Raw genomic sequence first — 19,967 nt, 5'->3', positions numbered from 1 at the left:
TACATTGTATATAAATAATACACCTGGGCAGTGTATACAACACCAAGGTTGTTTAGAGACTGACAGAAGTTTGGATTGATAGACAAAGCCTTCTGCAAAATCCAGAAACGATTCATCACCAGTTTCCAAATTAAGAGTTAAGTTGCTATGCAATCAAGAGAGGACAGAAAAATTGCACACATATATTATAGCTGCATGATATGGGTAGTATTAGAACATTATAGCTGAAACTTGCCTGATAACACTCCACAGCTTTGTCAAGGTTGTCTCTGTCCTTGTAGATTACTCCTAAATTGTTGCATGCCTCTGCACACTGGGGATTGAAGTGCAATGCAAGCTCATAGAACACAATTGCCTACAAGAACAGAAGTTTATTCTAAATTGACTTCAGCGAGATACAACTGCAGGAAATGCAAACTACATATCAACATACTAACATAGCATAAACAAAAGCTTGCAAGCGTACTAAAGAAACGAGAGAACATATTCTAACAATGCCACTAATTTTGACTAAAGCCATCTCCTTGTTCGCTCCTTGTAACCAAACCACATATACGACCATCCCATTCTGTTTTCAGTTCAAAGAATACCGTTTCCCCACCCCTAATCAGCTTTATTTAAGTGTGTTTTTGTTCCCCTCTTTTACCAACCTTCATACTTTTAAAGCCTGGTTTTTTATCAATCTTTATCCTTGGGCTTGTTCACCCTGTAGTTCACATGTGAACCTTTGATGCTGACCATCGTTTTTTCACTAATCTTGAAGATATGGTTTAAAGCCAGTTTACATCCAAAGTCAACCAATCAAAGTTAGTTTACATAGAGAAAACAATAACCCAAGGAGTGAATCTACTTCAAACTAAACAAAAGAATCAATAATTCTGCTGATTCAGAAAATGATGGGATTATCAGTATTGCCAAGACTAAAAATCTCAATTCTAGACAATTTAAAAGCTACCAGATTGCAAAACAATTTGTTTAGGGAAGTTTATCAGTCATTCGTTCTTATAGAAATAGAGCTAGCCTACAGTTTGGTTGTCTGTAGTAGCTTCATTTGAATCATCATATTCCCAACTGAATTTAAACACTTGTAATCTCATGTGTAAGGTGACCTTTAGCTGCATCGGAAGGTCTACTGATCACCTATGAAGAACTCACCTCATCAAAATTAAGACTTTCACCATATGCAACACCAAGGTTATACATTGCATCTGCATAATGCCAACTATAATACAGAGCCTTCTTGTAGTATGCCACACCTTGATCCACATCTCCTGCTAGTTTGACCTGAATAGAAAGAAATCATTTAAAGCCAAATTCAGTAGTCAGGAAAGTGAACTCCACTCTAAGAAGATAGAACACAGTTTAATGGTGTCCAACGGTCTAAACTTTAGAAGTGCCTAGGACAGACAAGTAAATTTATCCACACGAGTATATAAGCAAACTAACTTGAGATCTTGAAAATGCAGCATGATGACTGGCACTGAAAACAAGCATCACAATTAGGGTAAATGCAATAAATGGCCATGGAGGCTCTCCAGCATGAAGGGTAGTTCCACTTGAATAAGCCCCAACAGGAAACCCTGAAATCAAGATTTAAATAACAATAACAATAATGCAATGAGCACCTCAATGACAACTTTTCTTGGTCTTCCAACCTCATCAACAGCAAAAGATGATATAGGTCCCAAGACCTAGCCGAAAGGAAGGACCAAGGCCAAAAGAAAACCTAGGATTGCCACTTGATACACCGGTGGCAGATTGTAATTAGAGCCACAAAGGGTTTCATATTCTGTATTTTAATTTCATTAGTCAGTCTAGGTTAGGTCAGGTTTACCAACAGTAATGCGCATAAATTAAATAGACCTTATCAGGGCCCTAACACACCATTAAATAATCCTTATCAGGGACCTGATACACAGGAGTAAACAATCCTTTTAAGGTTAGTTGATGTAGCCTCATTGAGATGAGGGCCAATAAACCAAGATCCTGGAGGATAGCAGTAAATATAGGGTTAAAACCCTGTGACTAAGGGATTCTAGGCTGTTTAGGGGTTTTAGAGTTTGCCGTGTAGTTGGACAGGGTTTGAATTAAGGTCATAGGTTTAGGGCTTTTGAAACAAAAATCTGAACCTTACTGTTTTCAGTTTCAGATTCAAGTTCCTAGGGTCTGGGATTTTACGGTTTCTCAATGCTAACTAGGGCAAGGATTGGGTCAAGTGCTAATGGGAGTGGGAGGGTTGTGAATCAAGGAGCAAGAATTCTGAGGTGATTGGGAGATATGTGATTTTGGGTTTTGGGGAAGAAGGGGGAGGTCTGAAAGGGGTGTGGAGGGGAAGGACAGCAAGTGCAATTGGGGGGGGGGGGGGGGGGGGGGAATGCTGTAGGGTTGATAGGAATTAATACTCACCTGCTTTAGAAGGCCTGGAATGGAGGATGGATGATGGAAGGCAGACCAGCAGCTCTGCCAAAGGAATTTCCCTCAATCTAAACCCCAACTCTATTCGATTCCTGTTCTTGCTGCAACAACCTCTCTTCAATAATTTATCATCAAACTGTTTTTTGTTACAAGCATAGGCTGAATATTTATAGCCTTTATTAGAGACTCCTAACAGTACTTAATGTCAAAAACCGAATTCAAATAGGATTCCTATTTTAAATAGGACTTTGATTTATCTTCACCCAGACTGACTTCAGAAAACAAATTGAAAACAGTTATGAACTCCTAACAAACTCCTGATTATAACTAGACCCAGCTGAGCTTGAGTGGGACTGCCAAAATACCCTCATGGCCAAAATATGCTCTCAATGCTGCTGGTAGAACCCTAGGCTGCTGGGAAGCCAGCCTAATTATTCTTGTGGACCTCGGGGAGTGGTGGTTACCTACATTATTAGTATTTATTATTAGAGTCATATTTCAAATTTAGTTTCCATTTTAAGTACAACTAGGGAAATAAGTGAACATCAATAAATAAAGCCCTCATAAAATAGAGGACAGAGTCAGATTAAAAAGGATGTTATATCAGCCTATGATTGTTGAGAGAAGAGTTGCTCCATCGGTGGTAAGGGACTAACAGTTGCTCGAGCAAGCGAAATTCCAGGTTTTCCTTCGGCTGTGCTTGCAACCTGCCTATACTTCTATCCTCTCCCATATCAGTCCATTACAAGGCTTGTACTCCTGGTAAATGATAAACCAGCAGCTTTTACCATCCCACCTTTCTCTTCCTTACAATTTTCTACTTAATTCCTAGACCATTTAATCCCTTCTCTTCCTCCATTCATACTTCGCTACCCATTCATCAGAATCCCCCCCCAACTACAGATCCATCACCCCAGGATCCACCGAAATACTCAATCCCAATTCCAGCCCTGTTTCCAATCCATAACCTAATTCCTCAATGCCCTAGATCCTTAAAACCCTAACCCTAGATCCTTAAAACCAAAAACCTAGATCCGTAAAACCCTAACCCTAATTCCAGAATACAAGCGAATTAATTTTGTATTCTGTTATTTATAAATTCTCAGAATCAAAGGACTTAACCTAGGAGATCAGACCTGTTTTTGACCATAAACAGAAGCTTGAATCTGTTCTGGCCAAAACCTTAAAAACCCAAATTGGTCTTGTTGCTATTCATCTAAGATCTTTGATGATGTGAACCAGGATCTAAGGTTTAGCTGATTAAGGTAACGTCCTAGATCCAGGTCCACTTCAGGATCCTCTTCCTGAGAGTCAGCAGTCTTCTAGGGTTTAGAATTCGCAACGGTTGAAGAAAATAGGCTGGACAAGGGGTTTAAGGGTTGAGAGAGGGGTAGGGTTAGATTTGGCTTGGGTTTTGAAATTCCAACATGATTCCAATGCTGTAATTTTATTTTCAGACTGGAATTCAAAAGCTAGAGTGTTGAGATAGGGATTTTTAGATTCTAGTGTTTCAAGGGTTTGAATTAGGTTTAGGCTTAAGGTCGAGTGTTCACGGAGTGGTAGGGATGCTAACTCTAAAAGGATTTAGGATTTGGTCAATGGGTTACTGAAATTTAGATTTTGAAGTTTTTAGGGTTAGGATTTCCTAAAGAAGAAGACAATTTGCAGACAATTCTACAGTTTCGAGGGGAAGAATGGGGCTGGAACTTTACGTCGAAACTAGGGCATGGGGAGGAGAGTCTAAATCCTAATGGAGGTGGGTATAGGCCAAGGGTTAGGGCAAAGGGTCAGGGTGTGGCTGCAATTCTGAAGTTCTTTGAATTCTGGAAATTCCAGAGCTGCCGCAAGCTAAAGGAAGAAAGAAGAAGGAAAGAAAGGGGGAAGGGATGGGGAGGGAAGGGGGATTGGAAACTAAGGCTGGGGGAGGGATTGTGGTGTTGCCGCAGGGTTTGAAGGGGAAGGAGATGATTCTCGACGGGGGAAGGGGCTATAATGGCAGAACCTAGGGTTTTAGGGATGGGGAAATGCTGCAGATGAGGGAAGAAGAAGAGGAAAAGCAGGGCTGGGGTGACTGAAGATGACAATGGGAACTTAAAGCACTTCAAAAATCTGCAGAAATTTTAATCACATAAAGCCGCAAGTCCTCCCTCCAAGGGAAGACCCACAATTTGTTATTTGCTCCTTCAAATCAATTTATTCATCAATCATTATCTGGTTTGTTACAGCCAAGAGAGACTTACTTATAGCCTACATGAAGAAATTCACAGTAGGACTCTAACTTATGATTAAAATCAATCTAAAACTCCTAAGACTTTAACTCACACAAAGGAACCTGCATAACATACTCTAAAAAGATCCAACTTGGATCTTAAGACTATGTAGATTTCTTGCAAGGAGTAGAACAACCCTAATGGACTCTTTCACAAACTAAGAATCCAACTCTAATCAGGACTCTTTAGTAACTTGCAAAATAATTACTCAAACTCAAAAATGAAAGTAGACTAGGCCACGATCATACTTGAACCAACTAAATCCTAAGTGGACCCAACTGAAAAGTAGCAAAACCAAAATACCCCTATACTTAGACGGAACTGCCTGGGTTGCTGGTAGAGCCGCAGGGCACTGGTAAACCCCTTAGGCCCTCTTTGGGTGGTCCTAGATCTGGTTTATTTCTGGCCCTCATTCACTTGAGGCTACAATAAAGGAACTCCATTAAGACACCAGGTTACCAGAAGGAACAACACCAGTAGCAGGCTGAACTTCACAAAATGCAAAGCAAGACCAGCCTCAGGTGCAAGAGCAAAGTGCAAAGCTTCAAAATTAGATATAGTATAAAATTTGTAGCACTTCCAGTGGTTATCTCATGGAACATACTATGGTTTTAAGTTTCAATCAGAATTTTTCAATACTAATTGAAATGAAAATATGCTAGTTCAGTCTGAGTCTCAAATGGTTTCAGTTGAACCTAAACCCATCCAAATTTGGACCAAACTACTGTCATTTCAGTAGAAACCAAAACATGATAAAACCATGTAATAATTCAAAGTTCTCAATCAGATGAACCGTCGATGTTTCACACGTTTCAGTCTGCCCCTTGAAATATTCCAAATTTTGCCACCAAATAAGTTAAAATCTTCACACTTTTTTGCATTCTTATAACTAAACCCTCTACAACTTTGATTTGCATGATTGGAGCATGAAGATAACGGTTGTTTTCCCTAACCTAATTTTAGAGGAATTAGTATCTTTCATTTCAATTGTTACATGTTAGATAGAATGGCCCAACCTCGACTTCACCGAGAGATTATTCTTGAGGTTCTCAAATTGTTTATTTTGGTTTATAAATACGATTTTGCGACACCAAAAAAAATATTTTTGAGTGACGAGTGCTTATACTTGGATTCCACAACTTAAATGTTTGTTTTTATCATTTTAATTGCATTGTTACATTTCCAGTAACCAAATTATATGTAGTAAGAGTTTATACTAGAGCTACTGTGTACTTTATAGCAGCATTCAGTGTACACTAACAGACTTTGAACCAATCCAAAAGTACCATTTTAGATGGAATAGGTAAAAATAAAAGCACCAAAAAACAAGAGTTGAAGGCTGATTTTTTTGTAACTTTAACCGTGTTTTTCGGTCAAAACCTGGAATTCCGGTTTTAGCCAGGGGAAACCTAGTGCTTGGATCCTTGGTACATAAATATGGACTCCAACCTGTATTAGGTGAAAACATAAAAGATGGTGAAAAGCACCTTCAATGCTCGATCCAAGAGGTTCTTAAGTTTTAGTTGTCCAAGCCAATTTAGTTTACCCCAAAAATACTCTTAACCCATAGCATTGACTTTCTTAGGGGCATGTTGTCATAAATTTGATTCAAGGATCTGGATGCACTCTTTGAGATCAGAGCATGAATTTGGGGATTGGGAGAAACATTCAGTCACTTAAGGTGGCCACCTAAGAGAAAGAGAGGACGAATCCAGTGCAGTTCAACAGTTTTCACAAAGTCGTACATAATAAAGTAGTACCCTACAAGACTATTACTTAAAGAAGTCATAAGCATCTTCTCGAAAGTATGGCAACGGAGCATACAATGAAATGAACCTTCAGGAATTACACTGTCCTCATGAATCCAAAGTGTTGATTTGTATCAATTAAATGAAGCCATGGACTGAGAATAGTCCTTCCCAATCCAACCAATGCAGGGCCAACTTAAACCAGGTCAAAAACTATAAGTCTAAACATACTTTCACATATCATGACTGACCATCAGGGTGATGCATCAACAACTATGCTGATTAGACTAACCAAAATCTGAAAACTTGGAATAAGAACTTTCCAAAAATCCAGAAAAGAAGGTCAGGCGACAAAATGAAAGAGTAAAAGAGAAAGAAAAAAATCAATTCATACAGGCCATGCAATGCAACACTCCCTTGGAAAATAAAATGCATTAATAGCCTAATACTACAACAAAAAATAAACATAGTGAGACGATTATATCATCTAACTATAAACCCACAAATACAATTTTCAGAAGTTATGAAAATGGATTTTAAATAAGAGAAAAGGAAACCCACCTTTGTTCCCAAATCTGTCAAGGCAATTGCCATATTATTCTTTGCAATCTCAAAGTTGGGTGCCACAGCCAAACACCTGGTACAGAACAAAAGCGATCAAATACCAGTCAAAACATAATTCTCCTAAACCCAACTAACAACAAGAGTACCTCTCATAGCAAGAAATAGCCAACTCCAGATCCCCACGGTTTTTATAGATGACACCCATGTTGCAATATGCCTCAGGATACATAGGTCTCTGCTGTACAGCCTTCTCATAAAAAATGAGAGCCATATCATATTGCATCGTCTCCGAATAAACAACACCAAGGTTATAATAGGCAGGCTGCATGTTAGAAATTCAAAATAATAGATTTAAATCTTCAAGAAAAGCAGAAGACAGAATACATATTCAGCAGCAAGATAAAGAGGATGAGAGGGATCAAGGGATTACAGCATAGTGAGGGTCTATTGTAAGAGATTCTAAGTACTTTTGAATTCCCTCCGGCGTGCTGCCAGTAAGTTTTAATCTGGTCCCAATGTCTGTCAAAACAATTGCAAGACATTCGGAGGCTAGTTTATATGATGGATCTGCTTTTAGAGCCTTCTGATATGACTGTAAAAAATAAACTTTATAAGATCAGGACTGCACACTGGATAAGCAAATAACTTAAAAACCACTTCAAAAAGTAACTTGGGGCAAGCAGATTGGAACGCAAAGAATTACAATATCATGCATGACATTTGGTGGTGGATCCATATGCACAATGAATTACTAGCAATGTAAGTAATCAGCATTCCATTGACCAGCAGAACAAGCTTGCAGGTGTAGCTCCCATGATAAGAGTCACCAAATCAAAGTTCTTTTTTAAAATTAATAAAAATGTAGAAGGAATCTTTATACCAGCATTGGCCAAAGAGTTTTATCAAAAGCCATCAATGGGTTTTGTGAAACAGCTAGCAATAAGAATGTGGATAAATGCGTCGTCACAGCTTCCCTATTGAATTTGTTGGCATATACTAAACCCCAAATCAGGGGCTAGTAAAGGATCAAGAAAAAAGACATAAGAATTGGCTGGTAACCTTTAATGATCCACCTTGAAAGGAGACTGTACCCAGTGCACGAGGCTCCTACCATTGCAAGTACCAAGAGGCAAAAATATAAACCGTCTTACCCCTGTTTGTGGAGAGACTGTTTCTCAACTTGAACCTGAGACCACTATATCAAAACAGGGCAATCTTACCTCTGTGCGAAGTCAAGCCACCCTCCCCCTAATGACCCACCTCATACCTAAGTAACGTATTCCACTCATTTAAATGAATGAGTAAATGAGCATTGTCGTTGTGAAAGTTCATCTACAGGAATCAGTGCTAAATAGGTTTTGGTAGACTAAATTGCAAAATCAACTACCCGTATATGATTAAAACATTAAGTGGTTTAAACGTTAACCCAAACCCAAAGGCTTCCCATCTCCAACCCCGGTGCTTAAGTTCTCAAAAATCATAAAATTGGACTGCAAAACTGTCATTCCATAATGCACTGGGGAGTTCATTGTGAGATAACTCAGTTGAAACTCAAAATAACAAATCGGTTAAGGCCCTATAAGACATTGTCATACCTCTGCAGCCTCCATCAGGTTACCTTCATCTTTGTACAGTATACCACAGTGAGTAAGAGCGCAAGCATTCTGTGGGTCGAGCCTAATGGCTTCAGTGAAACTCTCACTAGCAAGAGGACGCATGTTCTGCATTTGAAGGCAGATTCCCTTGCCTACATGAGCTTCAACGTTGCCACTATCCTGGGCCAAGACACTTTCATAGATAGCAAGAGCATCGACGAACTTATTCCTGGAGCGAAGGAAGTTCGCATAAGACACAGAATTTTTCCCTTCGAATTTCTTCGGCGTGGGAGAGATGGTTACTGGAGAACCATTCCTATCAATAGAAGAACGTCGTCCTTTCACACACCCACTATCACCAGTGGCGTCGCTCTCCATGCCATTAACACCATTTGTCTCCTTCCACGCCATCAACACGAACCCTGGACCTCAGATTCCTGAACCGAATAATCGTTGAAAATAAAAAAATAAAAATTTAGACCTTCAATAGTTACATGAACTATAAAACTGCTGTTCAACTTCACCGAACTGAAACAACAGTAGGGGTGGAGGGGAACTAAACTCTGAAACCGGATAAAATGATTCCGATAAACTAACTACTACTTCAGAACTACTCCTCTGTAATCGGATCTCTGTAACACAGCAAAAAAGCGCACTCTTGTGATCACAGTTCTTGCAGAAAATCTCTACTCAAGGAACACCACTACAAGTTCCCTGTTTCAAAACAAATACTAAATAATTTATTTTATTTGAATCCATACGAAGCGTTGGATATAAAAGTTGCCGAGTCAGGGAAATCAAACGAGAGGAGACAGATGTCTTCATGCTTCGAAACGAAAATAGGAAACCCGATTCGAATTAAGGAAAAAATAAAGAGAAGTCTAGGGATAGAAACTCACATTTGAGGAAGATCAGCTGAATATACGAACACATTATCCCTGCAAAAAGGGGCGCAAGATGGCGAGGAATGACGAACAGTACTGGTACAAGGCTTTCTACCTCTAGAACCAAAACCCTCGACCGGACGTACGCAGAAAGCCTTCGTGTGGCGAGGAGGGACAGAAAGACTGTATTGCTATGTTGTGAACTTGTGATTCGTCCCTCACTTTCCGACGGAGAGAGAGAATGCGAAGGGGTTTGGGCGCGAGATGGCAGAGGAAATCTGGGCCCTTGGATTGGTCTGAGACTCCCACGGCCCGCCGCGGCTCCACTCCCTCTGAAACCTTCGGATTTCTTGATGGCTCTAAAAACTCTACCGGGAAAAAATGAAATGGCTTTGAAAATAATTTTCACTGCTAGAAGCCTTAACCAGATATAAAATGATGTCACGGCTCCGAACGGCTCCGAAGTCCATATGTATCAGTCTTTTGTTTTTTGTTTTTTTTGGGTCAAAATATCAGAGAGTCCATTACTATAAAGAAACAAATCGTCAGGCGTGTACAGCTGTGCTCACTTGACACTCGAAAATGACTATATGGACGGCTGAGATTAAAGCAAAATGAAACCGGTTTATTATACTGCCCAAATCCCCCACGATTCTCAACTCCTTTTGGCTGGTCCGCTTACAACAAATGAGATATTAAGGTTTTAAGCTTAGAGGGTTAGTAGGACAATTAAGAATCTCATTTCTCAATAGATAAGTGTGGGGTTCAAACCCTACAGTAGCATGTACATATGTAATATTTCTCCAATATAGAAAGCTCATGCTAAAAAATAAAAAATATAAACTAATTGATTGAGAACCCCATAACCCAAATGAGACTTAATTTTCCTGCATCCAATGAAGGCCATTGTTGATGCAATGGTGCATAAATGAGGGGATTTGGTACAAAGTGGGCGGTGTCTTGAAAGATGGTGAGGGGAGATATAAGAGAGGTTTTGTGTGTCGCATCCACGCCTGCCAAGTGATGGAAGCGGAACTTGCAACGATTATTGAAGGTGTCAAACTAGCCTCAAACTTGGGATACCAGCAAGTGCTCATAGAATCAGACTCAAAAAAAACCCATTGACCTTTTGAGTCCTTGCTGCATAGAGGTGCGTTGTTTCATTGTTTCATGCAATATGTTGAATAGATCCGGGCTCTCGTAGGTAGAAATAGTCATATTCGGTTCCAATACGTTAGAAGGGAAGCCAATAAAATCGCTGATTATATGACTAAGATCAAAATGTCTTCATCTCAACTATGGGCATTTTATCAAATTTCCCTACCGAAATTTGAAGATCTGCTTAAGGCAGATTTAGAGATTTATTTGAGTTAAGTTTGACTTTCTTGGGCACTTGGCCCCGTTTTGTATCGAAAAAAGAAGAAAAAAATATGCAACCTGACCAAGCTTGAGTCCATCAAATACATTGATATAAGTAGATTGAATTTCTTTTCATTTTTGTTGCATTATCTTTTGCGGGCTTTTTTTTCTCTAGATTCATTTGAAATTATGCAAAACAAGACCTATCGTTGCCATTTGAAGAGAAAAATATGTATCTTTTCTTCTGGTCTTGCGTCTTGTTGTTACAATTTTATAGAGATTAGATAAAGGCCTTCTGTCTTTCTCCTTTCCAGTCCAAGGCATGCAGAGGCATCTCCGTCGTCTGGCTTCCATTGTTTATCTCTCTTTTCCGTTATCTATCCAACTTCTTTCTTCTAATTATATTCTACACCCATAACCCCATTATCTAGTCTATTTGATAATTTATAATTTTATTTTATTTGGTAAAGCAACAAAAAAGCGGTGGAAGGGGAAATACAAAATTCCATCAATCACGGAGTATAATTAGGTCAAACAATTGACATCGCCACATACTAGACCTTCCTACCTAAGTGGTTCACACCAGTGTTGACCAACACAGGAATGTGAGTAAACAAACAACTCAACAATTAAGAGCTAACGTGGACGTACAATGTCCAACACAATAGGCCCGACCTCAAGGTTGGCCCTAGAAGGTCCCCATTGATGAGATTGACAAGGCCCTTGCAATTTGACTCTACAAGTATCATGTCTACTTCTTCACCGATGGGTGTGGAAGAGACTGGTGAGCATACCTCAAAGCTAATGCCTCTCCAACGAGCGCCAATTTAAAAGGTGCAAGCTCCAACCCTCACAAGTTGAACTACCCTTGTATGGTCCCTAAGAATGAAGCCTAGGCCCCAACAACTTTCTTAAATCAAAGCGCCGCATCTGCATTTTACTCCATGATCCCTTTAAGCAGAGGAAACCATAGGTTGTGTGCTTGGGTCCATTCATAGGTCCAACTAATGGTCCCTATGTTTTTTTCAAATGTCATTTGGATAATTGAAGCATTACATAATATATCATTAAGCATAATTGAACCTATCACCTCTACGCTAAGAGATTGCCAACCGAGCAACCCTGTGAATTGTAATAGAGGATTTTTTTTTTTTTTTTTTTGTGCATTACCATCTTACCATCCATTTGGAACCCATTTCCGTGGTTTCTTCCCCATATAAGCTATCCAACTCCTTAGTCTGGACTCTGGATGTTAAATTGCGTATATAATGTATTTATTATTTTGCTTTTCAGTTTGAGTCTATCAGTCTAGTTACATCCAAAGAAGTTGTAATATTCTTGTTGACTTTCTTGGCAAGGGGTTATAAGGTCTTCGGTGTTTTTATGTGTTTTGTTGTTGTCTCCACCTCTTTTTGTATTGAATGCTTCTCTTATCACTCATGGGAGTGTCCTAATGAGAGTTCGTTTATCTTCATGATTGCATGGAATTCACAGGTTTATTTGTAATTCGAAAAAACTAATGCTTCGTTCCTATAATTCTATAACCCTAAGGGTTCCATTCGAAATTCCCATTGACTTATAAGAAACAATCTCTTTCCTCTTTCATATTCATGTTATGATTTAGGAAAATTTTTGTGCATCTTGCTTGGGGTATGATGTAGATGCATTATTATTTGCCAAAATTTTTAAATGAATATGTGAACAAAATCTTTCGCTTTGCATAGTTCTCTGTTGTGCACAGCAGTACACTTTTATATCAAATCACAAGCTAAGATTTAAAGCTTGATTTCAATTTTGAAATGTTAACAATAACGTTTAAATCCAAGCTATTGGAATTATACTTACTAACCATAAATGTCCTTAATATACACCATCTAAGATTCTCACTAGTCACCATTTAACATGTCTTGTTCTAAATCCTACATAAATCTGAAGTGCATCCAAAGTTATAGAAATATTTGTTTTTTTACTTATTTATTTATTTTTGGGTAGGAAAAGAATCCATTGCATCAAATAGTAGAACTCTACCACATCCATTTATGACAAAGAAACTGATCGTTTATTTTTCTTTGGATGAATGACACATCTATCAATCACATCCAAAGGCTAAGGTAAGATTTAGAAGATAAATTTTAATTTAATCTTGACCTTTGGAACGGCCAAGTCATGTGTCATCCATCCAAAGGGAAATTAATGGTCCATTTATTTGCTGATAAAATTCCATCAAATAGCTATTACAAATATTTATTGTAAGACAAAATAGTCAGATCTCCAGGCCAACTTGGTCAGAATCTACAACAAATTTGGCGAATCTTGGAATAAAAAGATCATACAAGACTCAAACTTAAGACTTGAGTTTAGAGATATCGATAACAATATGGTCCAACTCAACCGTGTTAGATTATTGTTGATGATATCCTTTGATTCACTGAAATCAGACTCAACAATAATATTCTAAGTTCTGCATTTGGCTGTGTGGATGGATAATATTAGATCTAATAGCTGATGCTTCTCAATAATAACTGAATCACAACTGATAAAATATCATAACAGGGATTCGTGGCGTTCATGTAATTTTTTAAGGGCTTGTTTGGTTACCCGAGTCTGGAAATTTCAAATATATAGATTTCAAATCAGTGGAGTCATAATTCATAAATTAACTGTGTAGTTAATCCGAATCTATGGATTCATTTGTAATTTTTGTGAATGTGCAAATGTTTAGAGTTTTTATAGTGGAGGTGAAATCCCCATACCGTAAATCTCAAAATTCACGTTTTTAGTGTAAAAAGGTGAAATTTTATATTTAATGAATCTAGAGATTTTCACAACTAAACGGGTATAAATATCTCATTCATGAATCAAGAGACTTAAAATCTCTGGATTCATGTAACCAAACGGGCCTTAAAACAATTAGTCATACCTACTTATGTCCCATAGTCAACGGTGATCCAACTTGAGCGGAAGCTGGGCCAGTGCGAATGGGAAAACAATATTGGGGGTCTAGCGACATTTCACCTGCAAAACATGGTTGCCCTCGTGAAGATTTGACTAATAGTTAAACCTTCCCTTCCTTCTACCAGGTATATAGTCTTGGATCCCTCAATTATGGAACTCAACTACTCAAGCCTCAGCTTCCATTCTTGTCAATTCACCACCAACCATTTCTTCCTCTCTTTGTCAGATACACACATCTGCAAGAAAGAATCAAATATGGATGTATTCTAAGCAGAAGCTCAGCAATGTAAGTCTTCCTCGAATTTCTCGTTATCTTTCATTTCCTTCATCTGTTTGGTTTTGGATCTCTGCTGCTTTCTCTGGCTTTCATGGAATAGTTTGCCATATTAATCATGTTATTCTGGTTTGTTTTATTTAATTTCTTGTTTCCCACTTAACTGATTTATCGCATCTGGTAATGATTCTTCACTCACTGGCCCTCTCATCTCTCACAGTTCTCTGCTCCTCCACACATAAACGTACTCTCAAAATGGTTACTTAACTGGGGGTTTTGAACACTTTTGATTTTCGTGTTTTATCCTTTCGGAGAAGTACTTATGTGGAGACGCTGGCAGGTTCGCATGTGAGAATGGTTCTTCAATAGATATACTGTGGTTTAACGTTAAAGAGTGTCTTTGCAATGCTCTCTGTTTTTTATAGATCTTTGTGAATACTTCTGGCTTTTCACCATTTGATGAGTCCAGTTTAGCAGAACTTGTATCTATCCCATGGTTGCATATAAAGATTCAAAGCTGTGCAAACAGACAAACAAGAACAGTGTTTTTTGTTAACATAAGCCCACAATAGTAGAACAGTAATATGCAAGGCTATTGCCGAATTACATACTGTTGGACTGAAATTGCGCCGTTTCAGTCCAGATTCATTTGTAATTCTAGAACTGAACCACCACTTCTGTTAAATCTTATCCAAACCATTTTTGACGGGAGGCTGTTTTACAACAAAACCCTGTAAGGATTTGTGAATCGAAGGTACTGGGTGAATGGTCTTGGTGAATTTAACTTTGCTCGTAACAACCCTCATAAAGAATACCAACATTTTCAACCTAATGCAGGCTCGAGAAAAAGGATATCAATGGGAAAGAAATAATTTTCCCTCTACTTTTCATACTATTAATCAGTCTAGTTTTACCAAAAGTGTTAGTCCATTATGAGAAAATAATAATGTGATGAAAAATTATTCTTCCTTATCGTTTCTAGCTGATCGGGGATCACCATTTTGATGGTGTGTTTCTTGCTTTGACTTGCAGAGAAACCAAGGTTAGTTCCCAATGCAAAGGGTGATGGAGAAGAAACCAGGGATCTACACGTATGAAGCTCAGTGGCCAATCTGCGCACTGGCGTGGTCAGTACGCAGTGATAAGAAAACTCGCCTTGGCATTGGAAGCTTCATTGAGGACTACAACAACAAGGTTGAACTCGTCCAATTCAATGAAGACACCACCCATTTCTACAACGATGCACGCTTAGTTCTCGATCATCCATACTCACCCACAAGGCTCCTTTTCTTTCCGTCTGAAAGCACATCAAACCCAGATCTCGTTGCAACATCTGGAGACTATCTAAGGTTGTGGGAGATTCATGATGACCGAATTGAGCTCAAATCTCTACTCAATAGTAACAAAACCAGTGAGTACAACTCGCCCATTACCTCATTTGACTGGGCAGAGTTTAATTGCAACCGAGTTGCAACTTGCAGCATAGACACCACATGTACAATATGGGATATAGAAAGGGAAATAGTGGACTCTCAATTGGTGGCGCACGACAAGGAAGTGTACGATATCTCTTGGGGGGCTCCTGGTGTGTTTGCTTCGGTTTCTGGAGATGGTTCAGTTAGAGTGTTTGATTTGAGGGATAAAGAGAGATCAACAATCATATATGAAAATAACAATACTGAGAGTCCCCTGTTACGTTTGGAATGGAACAGAGCTGATTTAAGGTTTATGGCGACAGTTGGGATGGACAGCAATAAGGTTGTGGTGTTAGACATTAGGTTCCCAACTACCCCTTTATTGGAGCTCCGAAAGCACAAGGGAAGTGTCAACTCTATTGCGTGGGCACCGCACACAGGGCGGCAACTTTGCTCAGTTGGCGATGATGCAAGGGCTCTACTGTGGGAGCTTCCGATTGGTGGGGTCCGACCTGAGTCGGATGAAGGCCATATGGAACCTGTAATGTGGTACAGTTCTGCAGCCGAGATCAATCAGGTTTCTTGGTCTTCACTTGATCCAAATTGGATTGCAATTGCTCTGTTGAATAAGATACAACTGTTGAAGGTGTGAAGGGACAACCAAATTAGAACTCGAGGATGTGATGCCCATCCATGTACTCACTTGCATGAAATATTTGACTATTAACAAGAGGTTCATGAATCCATATTTCATAGTTCAAAATTAGTTATGCTGTCTTACCAAAAAAAAAAAGGTATGCTGAATAAATGGACTTTTCTGACTCCTCAAATCTTCTATTGGTCAACTCCTCCTTGATGGCTTGATTTGAGCTTATCATGTTTTTTCAACCATACAAATGACCTTATTGAATAGGAATGTGAAATAAGAATAAGGATAAGAGTTGGCCATTGATATGGCCAGCTCATGTGTTAGCTGGGTTTGATTAGTCTAATACTTTCCAAAATGGGATAAAATCGAGGAAGGGCAAATGTCCACAATGGATTAGATGATTTTGATCGTCTTTTGTTCCTGGAGACAAGATAACAAGTTCAAGGTCATGAGCCCCAGAAGAACGAGGCGTGAGTTTCCATTGCTTAAGCCTAAACTTAAACCAAAACCAAAAACAAAACAACCCTTCTAGCTCGTCCCTTGTAATATCTTATCCAGCTACTCATCAGCTAATCTGTGCTGTATACTCTCGTATGAACAGATGAGAAACCTATTATACTCAATAATATTTACATGGGAAAGTCAGAGTGTCCATATCCGGCCAAACCTCTTTCATCAATAAAATGTCTTGAAGTAGTCATGGCTTCCATTGCTTGTTGAAATGGTGCATTCGATGGCTGTGTCCAGCTTGGAGCATTGGGTTGAGGAGGAGCAGGAACAGAGTAACTGTCAACTGTTGTTATGTCATGGATGCTTGATCTCTTCTTCTCCTTCTTCATAGAATTCAAACGTAGATAGTATTTTTGAGCATGACTTGCCACCTGAGTGGGCGTTCGTGACACCACTGCATTCCTTGAAATGCTCCTCCAGTCACCCTTGCCATATTTCTTCAGTCCAACTAGGAAAAGCCTGTCACACCCCAAAAATTTGAAAATCAGCAATCTTCTTAAGGTTTTCACCTTCTGATTTCCCAAAACACAACAAATAAAATAAATTGGGGAAAGAAAAAAAAAAAAAAAGAAGGGTCAAAAACGTTAACAGGGATTATTTAAAATCGAAGGGGGAATTTGCTTGGGGTTTAAAACTATACAGAACCTAATTGAATGTAGTCCAGCCAAATATACTCAAGCACATACCCAGGCCAGGGCCAACTCTAAACTGCTGAAGGATGAGGACTTTGGAGTCCGAGTTTGAACGTAGAGCTTTAAAACAGAGCCCTAGTGGTTCTAACTGAATGATTTAGGTTCTGATCAGAGCTTCTACATCAAGATTTCTAGCAAGAATTACTATTGATATGCTAATAGGATTAGCATATCGAACTCCAGCACTCAACTACGAACTACGACGGCTTGACCTAAAACAACCGTCGGCTCCCAAAAGGCCTCTTTACCTTCGCAGAAAGAAAAATTGAGATTGCTGATGTAAAATATGAGCTTATAGCTCAAGAACACTCTAAACAGGAAATGGTCACGAACTTCAAGTGTCGGTTCTGATATCGGCCAGAATATTAACTAAATATTAACTAATCGTAGCGTTGGAAGAAATTATAAGGACATAAAGCAAGAACTTGTAAGAGTGAAAACAGAGCAAGACGGCGAAAACTAATAGGTCATAATCTCACCTGTGTTCTTCTTCCGTCCAAGGAATCCCTTTCTTTCTCTCCGTTTCCGAGTGCTTCGACTTCTGTTGTCCAAACGAGATCTGACTCGACCGACACTCAGAACCCCAATTTGAAGGATTCGAATCATCTTTGTATTCTGGTAACTCTACCCGTCCAGAATCGATCTCCGATACGTCGTAGACTAAAGCTTCGTAATGTTCTCTAACCTCCGATGGCGTCTTTCCACCGATTTGAGAAGCGATTTTATACCATCGATCGGGAGTTTCTTCTGGATATAAAACGAGAGCTTGCTCAAATAACTTATCCTCGACACGAGACCAAGAAGATGGAGAAGAAAAAGAAGCAGAAGTAGAAGGAAGGTTGTTCACGTTCCATGGTTCATCTCGGGACATCTTCGATCAGTCGGCGATTCCTTCCGGATTTTCAGTTTGGATTGGAATTAGAGCTGGTTTCCGCGTTCTTCAAAAGGATAAACTTTAAAGAGGCTGAGGGATTTCGGTTTCTGTTCTGTTCTACACTTCTACCCTTCATCCCTCTCATTTATTTATTCAAGAGAACGTTCTAATTCAACACGTTTTTCTGTTTCTTCCATTACACGTGGCTGCCAAAAGGCGGCGGAGATTTTGCAAAATTTCTATCTTCACGGGAGCAACTATCGGGTGGAATTTTAAATCTCCATGATAATCGACAAAATCCTACGATCCACACCACATGATTTCCTCCCCAAATCCACCTGGAAAGTTTCCGGTGGAGGTATACAAGTCTTGATTGTGGGCCTTAATGTACTTTAACAAAGCCTGTGAACGAATTTGGAAGTCGGCAACCGGCTTACTTTTCTGGGTTCTATTTTAAAATTAATGTTGGTGAATTCGAATGGTAGTGGATAGAGACCAGTGGCATCTTTCCTTTCGTAACTTTATAAATACCTATAAATATTTATTGAGAATTGAAGATTATATATGATATATTTTTGGTAGAAAGAGATTATATATGATATCGCTAACTGGGATCTGGAATTCTGGATTGTTCAGTGATGGTTATCAAGTTGGACTTTTGAAGTGACGTGGCTGAAGGGGATATGAGTCGGTCCAGCTCAGCTGCGTAAAGCAGTCAAACTACTCTATGGATAAGATAGTTATGCCAGATCACCATTCAACAACTTACCAACCAAAGCAGGGTCCACGACTCCACGCATAATGATCCAATATAGAAAGAGTTGGATTGACAAACTAATCAAATTTCACCATGGAAATTGGAAGGGTTGTTCACCGGCACCCTTAGCCGGAATCTTCCGATGAGTGTTTTGAGTTATAGGATCGCATAATATTTTCATTCCACTTATTCGTTGGATTTACTTAACTCTTAGATTATAAGATTAATATGAGTCATGTGACCATCACTAAATTAGTGATCTATACATTTTAGTAAATTCCACCCTCATCTTTTGTATATGTAGTAGCCTTCTCCTCAATATATATCATATTGTATCATATCATCATATTCTAGTCTCAATCTTATCATATCATATCATGTTACTATATAAATGGAAACCTGAAACAGTTGTGGTGTATCCATATCATATCATCATATTCTCCTGAATACTATATAAGTGTTTGCTATAAACTACTCAATTAAGAAAGTAAAAGCACAAATTAACAATTTGTTAAATGATAATGCGATATATATCTTGATCTTCAAATCCCTCTTTTAGCTTCATCTTCTCCAATCCTATTTCTAGCCAAAACCCAGATTTATATGACATGGAACTGTATTAATACTGCAGTGCAAAGGATGGAGGTTTGGGGGCTTATACGAGCGGAAAGGATGGGATGAGTCTGTAGAAAACTCCCTCCTCACCCAGGGAGTTTGTTTGTAAATTTGAAAAAATTGCATAAAGTTTGATAAAATAAAAAACATACATTTTCCTTCGACCTTAAGGCAAAATGGTCATTTAATTTTAAAAGGAAAATAGCCTTGGATAACTTGTAATTTATAAAAAGCGCAAATATAGACAACATGTAATTTTTGCCACATAAGTGAACAGTTAAGAGTTTTGACCCAACTTAGAGGAGCACCATGAAAAATACTCAAGATAATAATAGTAATAGTTTTTTTTCATGGCACTCACTTAAGTTAGGTCTAAATTCTTGATGGCCTA

The 19,967-nt window shown here is 38.8% G+C and overlaps 2 protein-coding genes and 1 pseudogene across 8 annotated transcripts in view; 1 reads left to right on the top strand and 2 right to left on the bottom strand.

The window, feature by feature from the left end:
* The window catches only part of LOC149027575 (putative UDP-N-acetylglucosamine--peptide N-acetylglucosaminyltransferase SPINDLY), a 41,130-nt gene extending 31,221 nt beyond the window's left edge, over positions 1-9,909 (bottom strand). Inside the window, exons 1-9 of one of the 5 annotated variants that reach the window (XM_089163864.1) lie at positions 9,492-9,909; positions 9,155-9,323; positions 8,593-9,029; positions 7,428-7,589; positions 7,144-7,319; positions 6,995-7,070; positions 1,156-1,284; positions 236-355; positions 24-92 (exon numbers count right to left, since the gene is read on the bottom strand). In XM_089163864.1, coding sequence (XP_089019990.1) covers positions 24-92; positions 236-355; positions 1,156-1,284; positions 6,995-7,070; positions 7,144-7,319; positions 7,428-7,589; positions 8,593-9,003 — 1,143 coding nt within the window. In that variant the 5' untranslated portion in view covers positions 9,004-9,029; positions 9,155-9,323; positions 9,492-9,909. The remainder of the gene's footprint in view (positions 1-23; positions 93-235; positions 356-1,155; positions 1,285-6,994; positions 7,071-7,143; positions 7,320-7,427; positions 7,590-8,592; positions 9,030-9,154; positions 9,324-9,491) is intronic. The other 4 variants (XM_089163840.1, XM_089163847.1, XM_089163860.1 and 1 more) reach the window with 4 other exon arrangements.
* A 4,028-nt stretch (positions 9,910-13,937) lies between these two features.
* Positions 13,938-16,131, top strand: LOC149027574 (WD repeat-containing protein LWD2 pseudogene; annotated as a pseudogene). Of its 2 annotated transcripts, none has more exons than XR_016174706.1 (2): positions 13,938-14,076; positions 15,097-16,131. The product of XR_016174706.1 is annotated as a WD repeat-containing protein LWD2 pseudogene, transcript variant X1 (transcript). The 2 variants fall into 2 exon arrangements; XR_016174712.1 differs by lacking the exon at positions 13,938-14,076 and adding an exon at positions 14,083-14,412.
* Positions 16,132-16,754: 623 nt separating this feature from the next.
* On the bottom strand, positions 16,755-18,302 carry LOC149027573 (transcription factor SRM1-like). Its single transcript, XM_089163891.1, has 2 exons — positions 17,810-18,302; positions 16,755-17,097 (listed from the first exon to the last, which is right to left on the bottom strand). Exons 1-2 carry the CDS (start codon positions 18,199-18,201, stop codon positions 16,758-16,760), a joined length of 732 nt encoding a protein of 243 aa, XP_089020017.1. The 5' UTR covers positions 18,202-18,302; the 3' UTR covers positions 16,755-16,757.
* Between the last annotated feature and the right edge of the window lie 1,665 nt (positions 18,303-19,967).

This window comes from Hakea prostrata, chromosome 1, assembly GCF_041222555.1.
Source record: "Hakea prostrata isolate BN-2017 chromosome 1, UWA_Hpros_2, whole genome shotgun sequence".
In the NCBI taxonomy this organism is placed as follows: domain Eukaryota; kingdom Viridiplantae; phylum Streptophyta; class Magnoliopsida; order Proteales; family Proteaceae; genus Hakea; species Hakea prostrata.
Note: the sequence above shows the minus strand (reverse complement) of the source record. Positions and strands in the feature narration are given on the sequence as shown.